Raw genomic sequence first — 13,346 nt, 5'->3', positions numbered from 1 at the left:
CAGACCGAATTAACCGAAAAAATTTCGGTTCGGTTAATTTTTTGAAAAAATTTCAATTCGGTTAACGGTTAAAAATTTTAAAAAATTAATTAATTTAGTTAATATTCTTTCGGGTCGATTAACCGATTCAACTCTTCTAATTCTTTCTAGTACTATCACAATACTTTTTAAAAGTACTTTTGATATGCAAAACATTTTTAGAGCAAAATGAATGCTAAACAAGCAAGTTTTGGTTGAAATTGTTGACTTTTTAAAAACACTTTTGATGAAATGGAACTTCTCCCAAAAGCTTGATTATTTTTTCACCGCTCCAACACACGGTACTTTCCCTTCTCCGGTTATCCCTTCTCTTTCATTTTCTTTTTTTCTTCCATTTTCTCCAAGGTTTTTGCTGCTCTCTCCCTCTCTTTCTTCTACTCCCCTAATCTCATCTTTGCATTTTAACTCCCTATTTAACTTTCTCGTTTTTCCCCATTTAAGGTTAAACTCTTTCTAATTACTGCTGAGTTTGGTTGCTCTCCATTTCAGGTTAACTTTCTCGTTTCACCTTTGATTTTCTCAAGTTTTCTATTTGGTTGCTGAGTTTGATTCTTTTGCTGAGTTTGATTTTCTTAAGACTTAAAAGAGTCCTAATAATGGCAAACACACGGAACAATTAACCCCTAATCAAAGAGAAACAGTGAAAAATGGGAATTCCCTACAACATTATTTATGTGAGCAGAAAGAATTTATTAAGAAATAAAAGATAACAAAACTTGACAGGGTTTTTAACAACGAAGCCTTCATCAATTACCATACTACGTTTTTAAAGATTGAAAAGAAAAAAGGTAGCTATTATCCTTGGGACCAATTCTTTTCTTGCTCCTGATTGGTTTTTGGCTGCCAAATTTGTTTGGCTTCAAGGTTCAAAAACTTTCACGATCTCTCTCTTTCAAGGAAAATCCAGATTGAAAATCATCGTTCTGGTTCCAAGTATGTCCCTTTTTTTCTCTTGGAAAAGAATGAACTTTTCTTTGTGTTCTTTGAAAGTTCAATTCCGTGGTTGTCTTTTTGGTTTTCTTCTTTCTTTCTTTTTTTTGTTTCATTAATAGCTGTGATTAAAGCTCGATTAAGGTTGTTGGCTTGAAATGGCGTTAAGCTATTCCAAGACATGAACTTTTTCTTTTTCTTTTTTTCATGGTAAAAGGGGATGTTGGGAAATATTTATAGCTTGGGATTTCATGCTAATGGAAACATTGATATATTTTCAGGTGTATTTGGTTAGGAAGAATATCTGATTTTGCTTGGTTCTGTTAGAACAAAGTCAGCAGCAACAAGTTATTTGCTTAAGAACTAAATGAAACCGAGAGCAAAAATGAAAAGAACTTGAGCACAAGCACAAAACATGGATCAAAATCAGCAGCAATCTTTATTGATTGATAATGAAAAAATAAATACAAAGTTAACAAGTCAAATGACCATTACCTAATGATTCACCTACTCCCACTAATAATCAACTAATACAAGTTAAATTTTAAACCAAAGCAAGCTGATGTATCAGTCATTACATCCATTACATCAAAAATCCTACTAACTTAGATTACAAATTACAAACAAACTAAAGTTGGTTACATTGGAACAAAAAGAACAAAATTAGTCCTAAGCTAGTTGCTGCATTCGGTTCTGCTCCACAGCTGGTCTGCTTGCTGACTTGCTGGCCATATGTTGCATTGCAGGCCAATGCTTAACAGGTTCATTTGATTTCAACTGCTTTTTCTTTTCTTTTCCTACTATTCTAATTTGTGGGTATGTTTAAAATTTTCAAGCTTGTTTTAGCTAAATTTAGATGCTGGAACTTGGAAGATCAGTCTTGAAAGCTTCACACTAGTTCATAAAAAAATTGTTCTTTTTTCAACTTAATTAGCATATCCTCAAATCTCATGTTTGTATGTTGTGGATGAATCATAACTTAATTGGCAGAAACACCTTTCCTTCAAAGGAAATCTAAAGTTGAAATCCTTTTTTCTCAATTAACTTTGTACTTTATATATCTCCGTATATGTACTAGAAAAACAGTTCTTTTTCTATTGATCTTTATTTTTCAAGTTAACTTTCTGTTTTGTTAGCTTTGATGTTCTCTTTATGTATGTGATTATTTATAGGATTGTTATTTGGTAAATTATTGCTGTGGATAAACTTTATATCTAATATACTGGACATTGTGATGATAGAATGTTCTTTCAAATTTTAAAACTATACAACTCAATATCCTCAAGTTTCACTAGGCTCAATAAGAAAATCTCATAAACACCTTTCTTTGGCCTACATGTGACATCCTTTGCTAATAACTAATATGAACTTTTAATAAAATGGATGGTTACATTCATATATCTATATCGTGTTGCACTTTCTTACATAAGATATTCTTTGAAGTTCAAGTAAGAAGAAGAAAATTGTAACTTGTTTAATTTGATTTCAGATAATGCTACCCTGAGTTTATTCCGTTAAATTATTGCATGTTGCCATGTTTAATATGCACTTCTTTAGTGAGAATATCTTTATTTTTATTAATTGTGTTATATTATGTAACAATTATTATATTTATGTTCATTGTAACTAGTGCAAATTGGAAGATGACTTGTCTTTCTTCTTCAAAGATGTGCATGATGGAAAAAGTGATAATGATGATGATGATAATGGCGAGCCAAACAATTCAAGTGGTTTTGAAATGGAATTAATAAGAGATATTATAGTTTTTTGTTTAATAAATTCACTCTAAATTACAAATGCTAATGTAAATATTTTTATATTTATATTTGGTATATAAATATTACCCTTTTGAAACTTTAATCCAAATATTATATTTTCTATGTTACGTTAATATCTAATATGGGTTATATATTTAAATTATGTTGTGTTAATATCTACATATATTTAATGGTTATATTTAAATATTTAAAATATAGTTTATATATTCTAAATAAATTTTATAAATAATTAATATTAATTGCTTAAAATATTTAAAATTTATATTTCATATATTAAAATATTAATAACAAGTTATAATAAATTATTTTTTATATTTTTACTAAAATATCATATATTAACTAATTTGAACATTATCTAAATACATATTTATTACTTCTTAATATATGTCTAAAATGAATATTTTATTTTTAAAAATATTTTTTAACAATAATACTAAAAACTTAAATGTTAAACAAAATTTTTACAAATATTTTTGAAAAGTATTTTTCAATATTACTTTTCTCGAAAATAATCCAAACTAATACCGATACTAATAACCAGGCAAGCGCAGGACGGATGCTAATGATCCTGATCAAACAGACAAAAAATGAAAATCATGAAATAAAAAGACTACTAGTGTTCTTGAGGAATAACGAAGATATCATCATCGGTAGTCGTTCTCTTAACATCAATAAGAGGAGCACCATTCCAGGCTTTTGATATAAGTGAAGCCTCAGCAGAATTGAAGTTGGTGACGGGAACAGTAGGAAAATTCAGTTCGATCAGAAAGCAGCCGTTCACTCCTCCGTTCTGAATCTCGGAGACATTGGTTGGACTAATATCTGGTAATCTTTCAGCCGTTAGGATTCAAGATAGTGTATCAAATTCAATAATGTTTGAATTTACCAAAGCAGTTGTAAAAAGAGTATGAGCAGATGCTAAGGTTACATGACCACATAGCTTAACCTGCCAAAGAGGGAAGACTATTAATATCCAAGTCGCAATTGTTAAGGTTCAATCAAGAATAATTGAGCTATTGACCCATGGCGTATAGCATATCAAACATTCAAACTATTAGTAAAGGGTGTTGGAAATAAAAGAAGTGACCTCAGTAACAGGGGTAAACCATCTAAGACAAAACTTGGGGTTTGGAGAGGTGGAGTTGGGGATCCGAGTCAAGTAACAAGTCTCGGAGAACTTAACTCAGCAGCCGTGCTTGCAGCCATTTTTCATCTCTTTATTCCTCCAACAAACAAACCGCAGCTGGGTTTCCCTTGAAGGCTGAGTCGGTGAATGCGTGAAACTGTTCAAGAGTCAGACTTAACCCCACTCATTCTTTCAGGATAAGACTGAGTTGAGCAGTAGCACATAAATAAACAAGCTAAGATAAAGAAACAGAGATATTACCACATAGTATTTGATGGGCGTTTTGGCCATGTTCAGGCTAAGATTTGAGTTTGAGAAAACAGGAGTTTTTTCAACTTTGGAGTTGAATGCAGATAGAGATGGTACTGAAAAAGTAAAAACTCAAAAACAAATGCCAATTTAAACAAGACCACCTCAATTTCATTTTTTAACCAATGTCCCCTTTCAAATTTTCAATCATTACGGTCCTATCCATGAAAAAATAAACCACACCTGTTTTATAAGTAAAATCTACTAGAGCTCCCAAATGTTATTGGAGTGGGTTTTTAGAGAAAATGAAAACAGCGGCCTATTGTTAATTAAGACCTCGATTAAACCAGCCCAAACAAAGACACCAAATTGCACAGGTAAGAAATTTAATAAAAAACAATGCCTTATAATTTTAATTTTAATTAAATTAGAAATTAGCTTAAATATAAATACTTGATTATTATTATTATGCTTATTGCTAGGTATTATTATGCTTTATGATTACTTTTAAAGCATTGGGGCTTAACCAATTCATGAATTAAATAAGATTATCTCAAACACTCTCATTAAACCAGAACTTCATTAGTCCATAATAATTAAAGTTGCAGGGAAATGTTGGAGGCAGTAACTATCATTAGAACTTGCAATCCATCCAGGACCAGGGTAGGGAAATTGGAACTCCACATCTACACCAAAATAGAGCCTTCCATCACCATGACAGCTTTTCCTCGCAGAAGCACTCTCTGGTTTTGCTCATCGAAATGGATCTTCACTATTCCTCCTCTAGGTGATGCCTGCGGAAAGCAACCAACACAATCAATGTCATAACAACAACGGTTTCGTTGGATGGTTCAAGGGAAAAGTAAGGAAAGAATACCGCATGCGCAACAAAATCTAACTTTCCCAGCTTTTGGCTCCAATAGGGTGCCAAGGCACAGTGTGCACTTCCGCAAACCGGATCCTGATAAGACATTAGAAAGAGAGATTAGCATGTCTATATAATGATCCAACAGTGTCGAGCCAAAGAGAATCATGTTCCAGGCAAAGCTATATGCATTGAGCACATATATGCATGTATCTCAGTTTTTACTTATTTTTGCAAGTAATCATCTTCACTACTTTTTCCAGACAACAGACAAACTTGATAGTTAATGTCAAATGTTCATTCCAGGGACATAAAAACTGTCTGCTTAGATGAAATAAGAAATGTTGGATACTGTGGCTCACCTCTTTAATACCATACTTAGGACAGAAGAACCGACTAATAAAATCAAATTCAGAATCTGGAGGGGCAGCTCCTGAAACAATTAAGCCTCGTCCAGGACATTTCAGTATGTCATCGAACCGTGGCTCCATTTCGATAACAGATTTTCCAGATGGGAGCACAACCTGCAAGTATCAAAGTACGCAGAAAAAAGAAATCCCCTATCACTACACTATCATTAACAAACTGTACCAAATGTGTCAACAAAAGCACACTATCCCGTTTTCAGTCACTTGGAGAACCAGTAACACCATATATGCATATAGCTTGCTAATCATAATTGAAAGCAATAGAAGCACTCAGGCTTTGCTTATGCAAATAAAATCCGCATTTTTAATCGTACTTCTATTTCAAAGGTAAGTTTAATCTCTCGCAAAAATGAATATCGATGTACCCAGAAGCACGTAGTGTTTTAACTAATAACCAGACAAGGCTGATACTTATACCAGAAATGTTAATGATCCTGATCAAGCATGCGAAAAGAGAAAATCAAGAAAGAAAATGATTACTAGCGTTATCGAGGAATTACGAAGATATCATCTGCGGGAGTCGTTCTCTTAACATCAATAAATGGAGCATCGTTCAAGGCTTTCGATACAAGTGAAGCCTCAGCAGAATTGAAGTCAGTAGCTGGAACGGAAGGAAAATTCAATTCGATCAGAAAGCAGTCGCTCACTCCACCGTTCTGAACCTCGGAGATATTGGTTGGACTAACATCTGGAACTCTTGTAGCAGTTAGGATTCCAGATAATGTATCAAATTCGATAATGTTTGAATTTACCAAGCCAGTTGTAAAGAGAGTATGAGCAGATGCTAAGGTTGCATGACCACATAGCTTAACCTGCCAAAGAGGTAGACTATTAATATCGAGGTCGCAATTGCTATATTACTTTCACATTTGAGTCGAGTTTTAAGGTTCAATCAAGAATAATTGAGCATATCAAACATTCAATCTATTAGTGAGGGGTGTTGGAAATAAGAGAAGTGACCTCGGTAACAGGGGTAAACCATCTAAGACGAAACCTGGTGTTTGGAGAGGTGGAATTGGGGATCCGAGTCAAGTAACAAGTCTGGGAGATATTAAACTCAGCAGCCACTGCTTGCATCCATTTCTCATCTCTTTCTTCCTCCAACAAACAAACCGCTGCTGGGTTTCCCTTGAAGGCTGAGTCGCTGAATGCATCAACCTGTTCAAGAAAACATTCCAACCTGCTTATGACTTATCCCACTCATTCTTTCGGGATAAGACTGAGTTGAGCGGTAGCACCGAAATAAACAACCAAAGAAAAGAGACAGAGATATTGCCAGATAGTATTTGATGGGTGTTTTGGCCATGTTGTTCAGACTAAGATTTGAGTTTGAGAAAACACAAGTATTTCAAACTTTGGAGTTGAATGCAGATAGATGATGGTACTGCAGGAGTAAAAAGTCAAAAGCCAAAGCCAATTTAAACAAGAACACCTCAATTTGCCATTCATTTTTTTAATAAATTTCCCCTTTAATTTTTTAATCATTATAGTAGACTTCAGGTCAAATTCAGCTATGTCCATAAAAAAGATATATACCAAATTAAATATTCTATTCCTGTTTTATGAGTAAAATCAGCTAAAGCTCCCAAGTTCCACAGGAGAGGGTATTTGAAGCAAGGTTCTTAGGGTTAGTTCTGCGTTGCTTTTCAAAAGCACTTCTAGCTCTAAAAGTACTTCTGAAAGAAAAGCTGTACAGAACAAGTTATTTTTGGCTGAAATTTTTAGATTTTTAGAAGTGCTTTTGAAAATCTTCGAAAAGGAGCTAAAATTTTAATTTTTCCTCTCCAAAAGACTTTTAATGCTTAATTACTTTTCACCCTCCAATAACATATTACTTTCTCTTTTTTTTTCTTGGTACTTAATTACAAATGTGTTAAAATCATTAATTAAAAATAAAAAATATTTTTAAAATACTAATTACAAATATTTAATAGTTATATTTTAATATTTAAAATATAGTTTATATATTCTAATTAAATTTTATAAATAATTAATATTTATTGCTTAAAATATTTAAAATTTATATTTTATATATTAAAATATTAACAAGAAATTATAATAATTTTTTATATTCTTACTAAAATATAATAATATTAACTAATTTAAATATTATTTAAATATATATTTGTTACTTTATAATAACATGTTTAAAATTGACATTTTATTTCTCAAAAATACTTTTTAACAACAATGCTAAATACTCAAGTTTTAAACCAAACTTTTTAAAAACACTTATCAAAAGTACTTTTTCACAGCACTTTTAAAAAACACTTTTCAAAAATATTGCCAAACTAGCCCTTAGAACTGAGAAAATGAAAATAGCCTATTGTACATTTATTATATAAAAATTTCACATCTTTTTTCTTCTTAAATCAAGTTTAGTTTATACAACATGTTCAACATGACTTTATAGACTTGAAAGAGTTGGATGTTGTAAATGACATGGCCATATGGGCATGGAATAAACAATAAACCTAAAAAAATAGTTTTTGATCCATCATATCATATAACGGCTTGGAATCATGTTCTTTGACTGAACCATAAACCAGCAATCAACCTGTTCTGTTGACTGGGAAGAAACTATAAATTAAATCCAGGCACCTTAGCTTCACAAAGCTACAATACGGATGACGACTAAACGCAAATAAACTACTCCATCGAGATGCATGAAGTTAGAAACGCAGCATTGTGCACAAACTTCTTTTATTTATGAACATGAATTGTAGAGTCGAGGTCACGACTAGCAAGAATCCGTTTCGCCTCATTGCTATCCCTAGAACTATCTCACTTTACTTACTTGTACGAGCTATGCTCTTTTGCTTGTAAAATTTGGTTACTAATGTAAATTTATTTCACCAATTACAAACTATTATTTCCAATAGTTACAAACCATTTTTTACACTTATAAAAATAATAAATATTTTTCTGACCGTTACATAAAAATATTACCATTTTACCCTCGTTAAATTACGTTATAAATAGAGGTGTTCATGGGTCGGGCTACCCAATCCGACCCAAAAGCTTGCCCAAAATATGGGAGGGTTTGGGCAAAAATATAGACCTGAAAAATGAGCTAGGACAAAAAAATAAGACCCGTTTAAAAAATAGGCCGAGCCTTGGATAATGTATTTTTAGCCCAGGTTCGGCCCGGCCAGAATTCACTAAAGGACAAAAAAAACTGCATTTTTTTTTTATTTTTGAATGTTATTTTCTTGTTGTTTTCTCTCTATTTTGCTACCATTTTACTATTATGTTACTACTATTTTGTTGTTATTGCTTGGATATTGTATAAAACTTATTTTCTTATTAATTTTGATATTATTTTAAAGGCATTTGTTAATTTTTTTATCATTTTAGAGGCATTTACTTGTTAAGTTGCATCTTAGTGTTATTTAAGTCTACATATTTTTTAAAATTTATTTTCAATTTGTTGGGAAATATTTATTTTGATATTTTTAGTATTTTGATGTATTATATATATTTAAAAATAATATAAAAATTAATCTGGTAGTAGCGGCGGGACCTGATTTTAGTATTTTTATTCGAGTCGGGCTTGGGCAAAATTTTAGGCCCGACTCGGTTCGGGCCCAATAAATGGGCATGAGTTTTTAGTTGAGCCCGGCCCATGAACACCTCTAGTTATAAATAGGAGGCATTTTTTGTTCATTTAATACACAACTAAAAAACAAAGCTATTTCTACTCTTTCTCATTCTTTTTAAAACTTTAGAATTTTTCTTAAATTGCATTAGAGATATTTTGTAAGTTTGGGTTTTAAGCAGGTGACCGCCTTTGGATGTACTAATGTCCAAATCGTGAATACGCAATAAAATATAGAAAGGCAATACAGTATCTGCAAGTATATGGGTTGAGTTGTAATATAGTTTTATAACGAAGTAGGTGAGTACTCCGAGGATTGTATCCAAGAGAAGCGAGTGCTATATCAATTCTAACCTAAACACTAAAAGATCTAATTAGTACTTTAAATAAATTATAGTATGAGAGCATAAAAGGAGTTTCTTAAGGTTTTTATAATAATAAAATAACATAAAAGAAATAAAATTCAGGCAGAAGAGTAGAATAAATAAAATATCGATTATGCATGATTAGCTCGCTTTGGTAATCCCCATCAATTGTCATTTCGGGTTCCTCGTTAATCAATTAGTCGCTACCTTACCAAGATCTTTCGATCTTTCACTAACATAACAAGTCAACAAGAACTACTTATCTTCCAACCTCATAGTCCAGACTGGCTTGAGCTGAAGGTGTTCACGAATGGGCAATACCAATTTTAGGTTAATTCTCACATTGATGACTTCCTAGAGTTGTCAGACCTAGGGTTTGTTTTACATTCTTCCTTTCTCAAATAGTTGATCCCCTGAGTAACCCTATAAAACAGTTAATAGATCATACCTCCACTCACTAATCCCCCATAAAGGGATTAGTTCCTCATGGCTTTCATAAAGAATATGAAATCGATATAAAGAGAAAGCATGCTAATTAAATTGACAAATAAGATAAATGAAAGAGCCTAGTTGTATTAAGATTAATTGTGAATCCACAAAGTTTGAATGCTTCCACAATTCAGATCTCTTAAAATCAACAAGAGTAACTGAAAGAAATCTAAAACCTAATAATGAAAGAAAACTAAACTAAATTTTACAAAGAGAATTTAGGCTAACGGAATGGTGTCCATAACAAGTAACAAATGAGCCTATTTATAGCCTTTAGGTGGTCGTCGTCCTTAACCCTAGGTTAGCTGACGTTCCCGAGCTTTAAGTTTGATTGTACAGACCAAAAGCACCCCTGCTTCGTGTTTAGTTTTCGTCATAGAGTCGATATCGTGACACACCAGGATCTATGTCGAGACAAAGCAGTCAATATACTCCTCTTGAGAAATCTTCAGGTGTATGTCGTGACACCTTAAGGTTGTGTCGCAACATTGAAGGCAGTCTTGAGGTTTCTCCATTCTGCTCCCTATGTTGCGACATCATTTATCCCTTGCTATGACTAGCGACCAGTATTAGTTTAATATACCTTCTAAATGTCTCTTGCACACTCACAAAGTGCGTTAGCTTACCTTTAGGCCTTATTCGGCCTCTAAGGTCAATAAAATATGTAATTTGCACATTTTATTGAATATAAATAAAACTAAGAAAACTTAACTAGAACATAATGAAAATGCTTGTATTAAAGCTCTTTAAGTGTAAAAACTAGTTTAATCCGCTACACCGAATTACCATAGATCAAACTCCTCCACACTTAAGTCATTGCTTGTCCTCAAGCAACATAAACATAAACAAAAAAAAAAATGACTACCCATTAGAAGATATCATACAATTATTGACTTTGAATCATATGACTTAGGCAATTCATGCTTACTAACAACCTTAACATGATGTGTAATTGACTTACCACTTTTGATCACAAACATCTAAGTTCAGTATATTATAAAATATACAAGTATTAAGGGTCACACCTGTAGGAATCTATCAATAAATTATACAAGTACTTTAATTATCTGAGCAAAATAAAAATAGTAGTTTATGCGTATGTTTAGTATAATGTCCATTCATGTATAAGGATATTTAGGTCACATAGGATTTTTCGGCTTGTAACGTTCTGAGGCTTAGGACATGTATGAAATTTAAAATAGTCAGCATCAAGAGGGTTACAAACATAAAAATAGGTTGGCACATCATATTGATCCCTATTCTTCCCCCTTAGTGACCTTTACCCGTTCATCGCCTTATTTCTCCTTCTCTCACCTTCATTTTCTCTCCAAATATAGGAAGTCATAGCATGACATAGTACTAGCCTTACGAGTTTTTGTGCATTAATGAACGAGTTTTTCTTTTTTTTGTAACTTTGTCACTCTTCTGTTTTCCAATGCATCTCACTCATGAATGTTTTTTTGTTGGTTTAATACTTTTTCTACTCGTACTAATTTTCTTTTAGATTTTTCTTTTGGTTTCAGACATTAGGATAGTTCATATATCACACCAATCTTTCCTATTTCACTCTATTTTTACAAACTTTGTAGTGATGTATCTACTTAACCCTCAATATGTATGGCTAAACATCTATAGTCATGTAGCGCAGGACCAAAGAAAAAGGGCAAATACAAATTAACATTTTTAGGCTTGGGGTTTGTAATAAGGTTCTTTAAGAAGTGTCAATAGGCTCAAAAATTGATACTAAAGGTGTAATACAAATAGGTCAGCTTTTTGGCTCTGAATGTGTTTCAAACAATGCCTTAAGTCATCCCTGAATATCTCAATCTGCACAAATTTAATCAACAAAACAAACTCAAATACAACCATTTATCATTCATACTAGTATGCTCAATCCCTTGTATTTTCTATATCATTTGGTACAATTGATTGCTTAATACCTATTTACAATGTAACATATAGAACTTAGTAGTCTAATAATAAAAAATTTAAAATCACCTACCATCATGCCAAATTTATTTGTAAATTTAAGAAACTTATGTACATGCTCTTAACCAATCACTTGTATTTCTACAAGTTCAAGCACACAAAAGACAAGAGAAATAAAAAAAAAAATTGTAGAAACAAATAAACAAGTTTTCTATGTTACCCCCCACACTTTAGTTGACACATTGTCCTTAATGTGTAGCCCATAAATATAAGGAAATATGTTACTCAATTGATTGTGGTCGCTTCAACGGATAATGGTGAGTGCTTCCTCCTTTGATCATGTTAAGCTCGAATTGTTTGTGTCTCCTTCATATTGGGTTCCTACATAGAAAACCTAAACAAAACATAACTAAAAATTTACTATGAATCCTACTTCTACATTGTCTGAATCAAAATTATCCAAAAATTAATACAAATCTTTTAGAAACAAAAATAAAAATGTTCCATCCTCCTCCTTATCATCCAACTGTGGTGCCCGCCTCATTTCTATTGAAGCTTTTCCCTTTCCTTTGCCATGTGTTTGGTAAGAGCTCCTGCCTATTGAAGGCGCATGGCGAGTTGGGGTTCGTAAGATAGGCCCTTTTGGTGTAGAAAATTGCTGAAATGCTGCCTCATATTCATTCTCTATTCTAAGGTGCTACTGAGCAACACCTTTCTCTTCAAGATTAGCCCCCTCATCCTAATGAGTCGGAGTCGGCCTAAACATGTCCGGGAGATAACTTGGAGTGCATAACCCATTCGTTTTTTCAAATTCTTGGAGTACCAGGCCTGTTTCCTATATCCATCTTATCATTTCTTCCAGTTTTGCTTATATGTTTCAGTGGGCTCCCTTCCTACCCCTTGATTGATCTTTCTGTTTGAGTGATACCAACACGTCTATTTTTTCCTTTCTCCTTTGATTCCATTCTGTAATTTGCTTTCGCTGAAGCTCAACGTACTAGGTATATAGTGTGTTTCTAATGATGCTTCTTGTTGGCTTCACAAACTGTTTGTTTTCACTCATTGGCACTTCTGGCTGACGACATAGTGTTGTTATAAAATGGGGGAGGAATAGTCTAGCTTTTTGGCTCTGTTCACACTGTTTCATCTCTTGAAAGGTCCAACACCCTACACAGATCTATTTATGCTTTAGAATATCATATAACAAAATAGCTCAAAAGGAGTTAATGTTAGAAAAATTCAAAGTAGGTGCAATTCTAGCGCCAATGAATTGCATCCACATCTTAGGAACAGGAAACATAATGGGCTGATTGAAATTTGTTGGAAGCTATGTGTCTAGCCTCTAGTTCTCACTACCCCTACCTTGTGTTAAATATTTTATAACATCTTCTAAGTTAATATTTTGTAATTTGTCTAAATTAATACTATCAATAAAATCTTTTTCATAAAATGAGATGTTATAAAATTCACAAATTCATTAAGGGAGATTGGAATGTCTTCCCCCCTTACTTCAACATCGGTTATCACTGTATTATGGCCTCGTTTAATCA

The 13,346-nt window shown here is 32.7% G+C and overlaps 1 protein-coding gene, 1 long non-coding RNA gene and 1 pseudogene across 3 annotated transcripts; 1 reads left to right on the top strand and 2 right to left on the bottom strand.

Moving 5' to 3' along the window:
• Window positions 1-206: 206 nt before the first annotated feature.
• LOC128279427 (uncharacterized) lies at window positions 207-2,748 on the top strand. 2 transcript variants are annotated; one of them, XR_008269575.1, is made up of 3 exons: window positions 207-528; window positions 1,251-1,730; window positions 2,600-2,748. It is a non-coding gene; the product is annotated as an uncharacterized LOC128279427 (long non-coding RNA). The 2 variants fall into 2 exon arrangements; XR_008269574.1 differs by having other exon boundaries at window positions 207-1,730.
• Window positions 2,749-3,147: 399 nt separating this feature from the next.
• On the bottom strand, window positions 3,148-4,488 carry LOC108468094 (uncharacterized; annotated as a pseudogene).
• A 128-nt stretch (window positions 4,489-4,616) lies between these two features.
• LOC108468092 (uncharacterized) lies at window positions 4,617-6,866 on the bottom strand. The gene is made up of 6 exons (XM_017768952.2): window positions 6,692-6,866; window positions 6,376-6,573; window positions 5,916-6,227; window positions 5,350-5,511; window positions 5,000-5,083; window positions 4,617-4,916 (listed from the first exon to the last, which is right to left on the bottom strand). The coding sequence occupies exons 1-6, from the start codon at window positions 6,719-6,721 to the stop codon at window positions 4,809-4,811; spliced, it is 894 nt and encodes a 297-aa protein (XP_017624441.1). The 5' UTR covers window positions 6,722-6,866; the 3' UTR covers window positions 4,617-4,808.
• Between the last annotated feature and the right edge of the window lie 6,480 nt (window positions 6,867-13,346).

This window comes from Gossypium arboreum, chromosome 8 (genome assembly GCF_025698485.1).
Source record: "Gossypium arboreum isolate Shixiya-1 chromosome 8, ASM2569848v2, whole genome shotgun sequence".
NCBI classification, from domain to species: Eukaryota; Viridiplantae; Streptophyta; class Magnoliopsida; order Malvales; family Malvaceae; genus Gossypium; species Gossypium arboreum.
Note: the sequence above shows the minus strand (reverse complement) of the source record. Positions and strands in the feature narration are given on the sequence as shown.

Bases quoted from the DNA above. Each gene is read 5' to 3' on its own strand.
- LOC108468092 (XM_017768952.2), bottom strand. From the start codon at position 6,721: ATGGCCAAAACACCCATCAAATACTATCTG. The intron at 5,512-5,915 runs GTAATTCCTCGA...TGATACTTGCAG, and splicing joins CTCCCGCAGATGATATCTTC to GTTGTGCTCCCATCTGGAAA. The intron at 4,917-4,999 runs GTATTCTTTCCT...TGCTTTCCGCAG, and splicing joins TAGATTTTGTTGCGCATGCG to GCATCACCTAGAGGAGGAAT.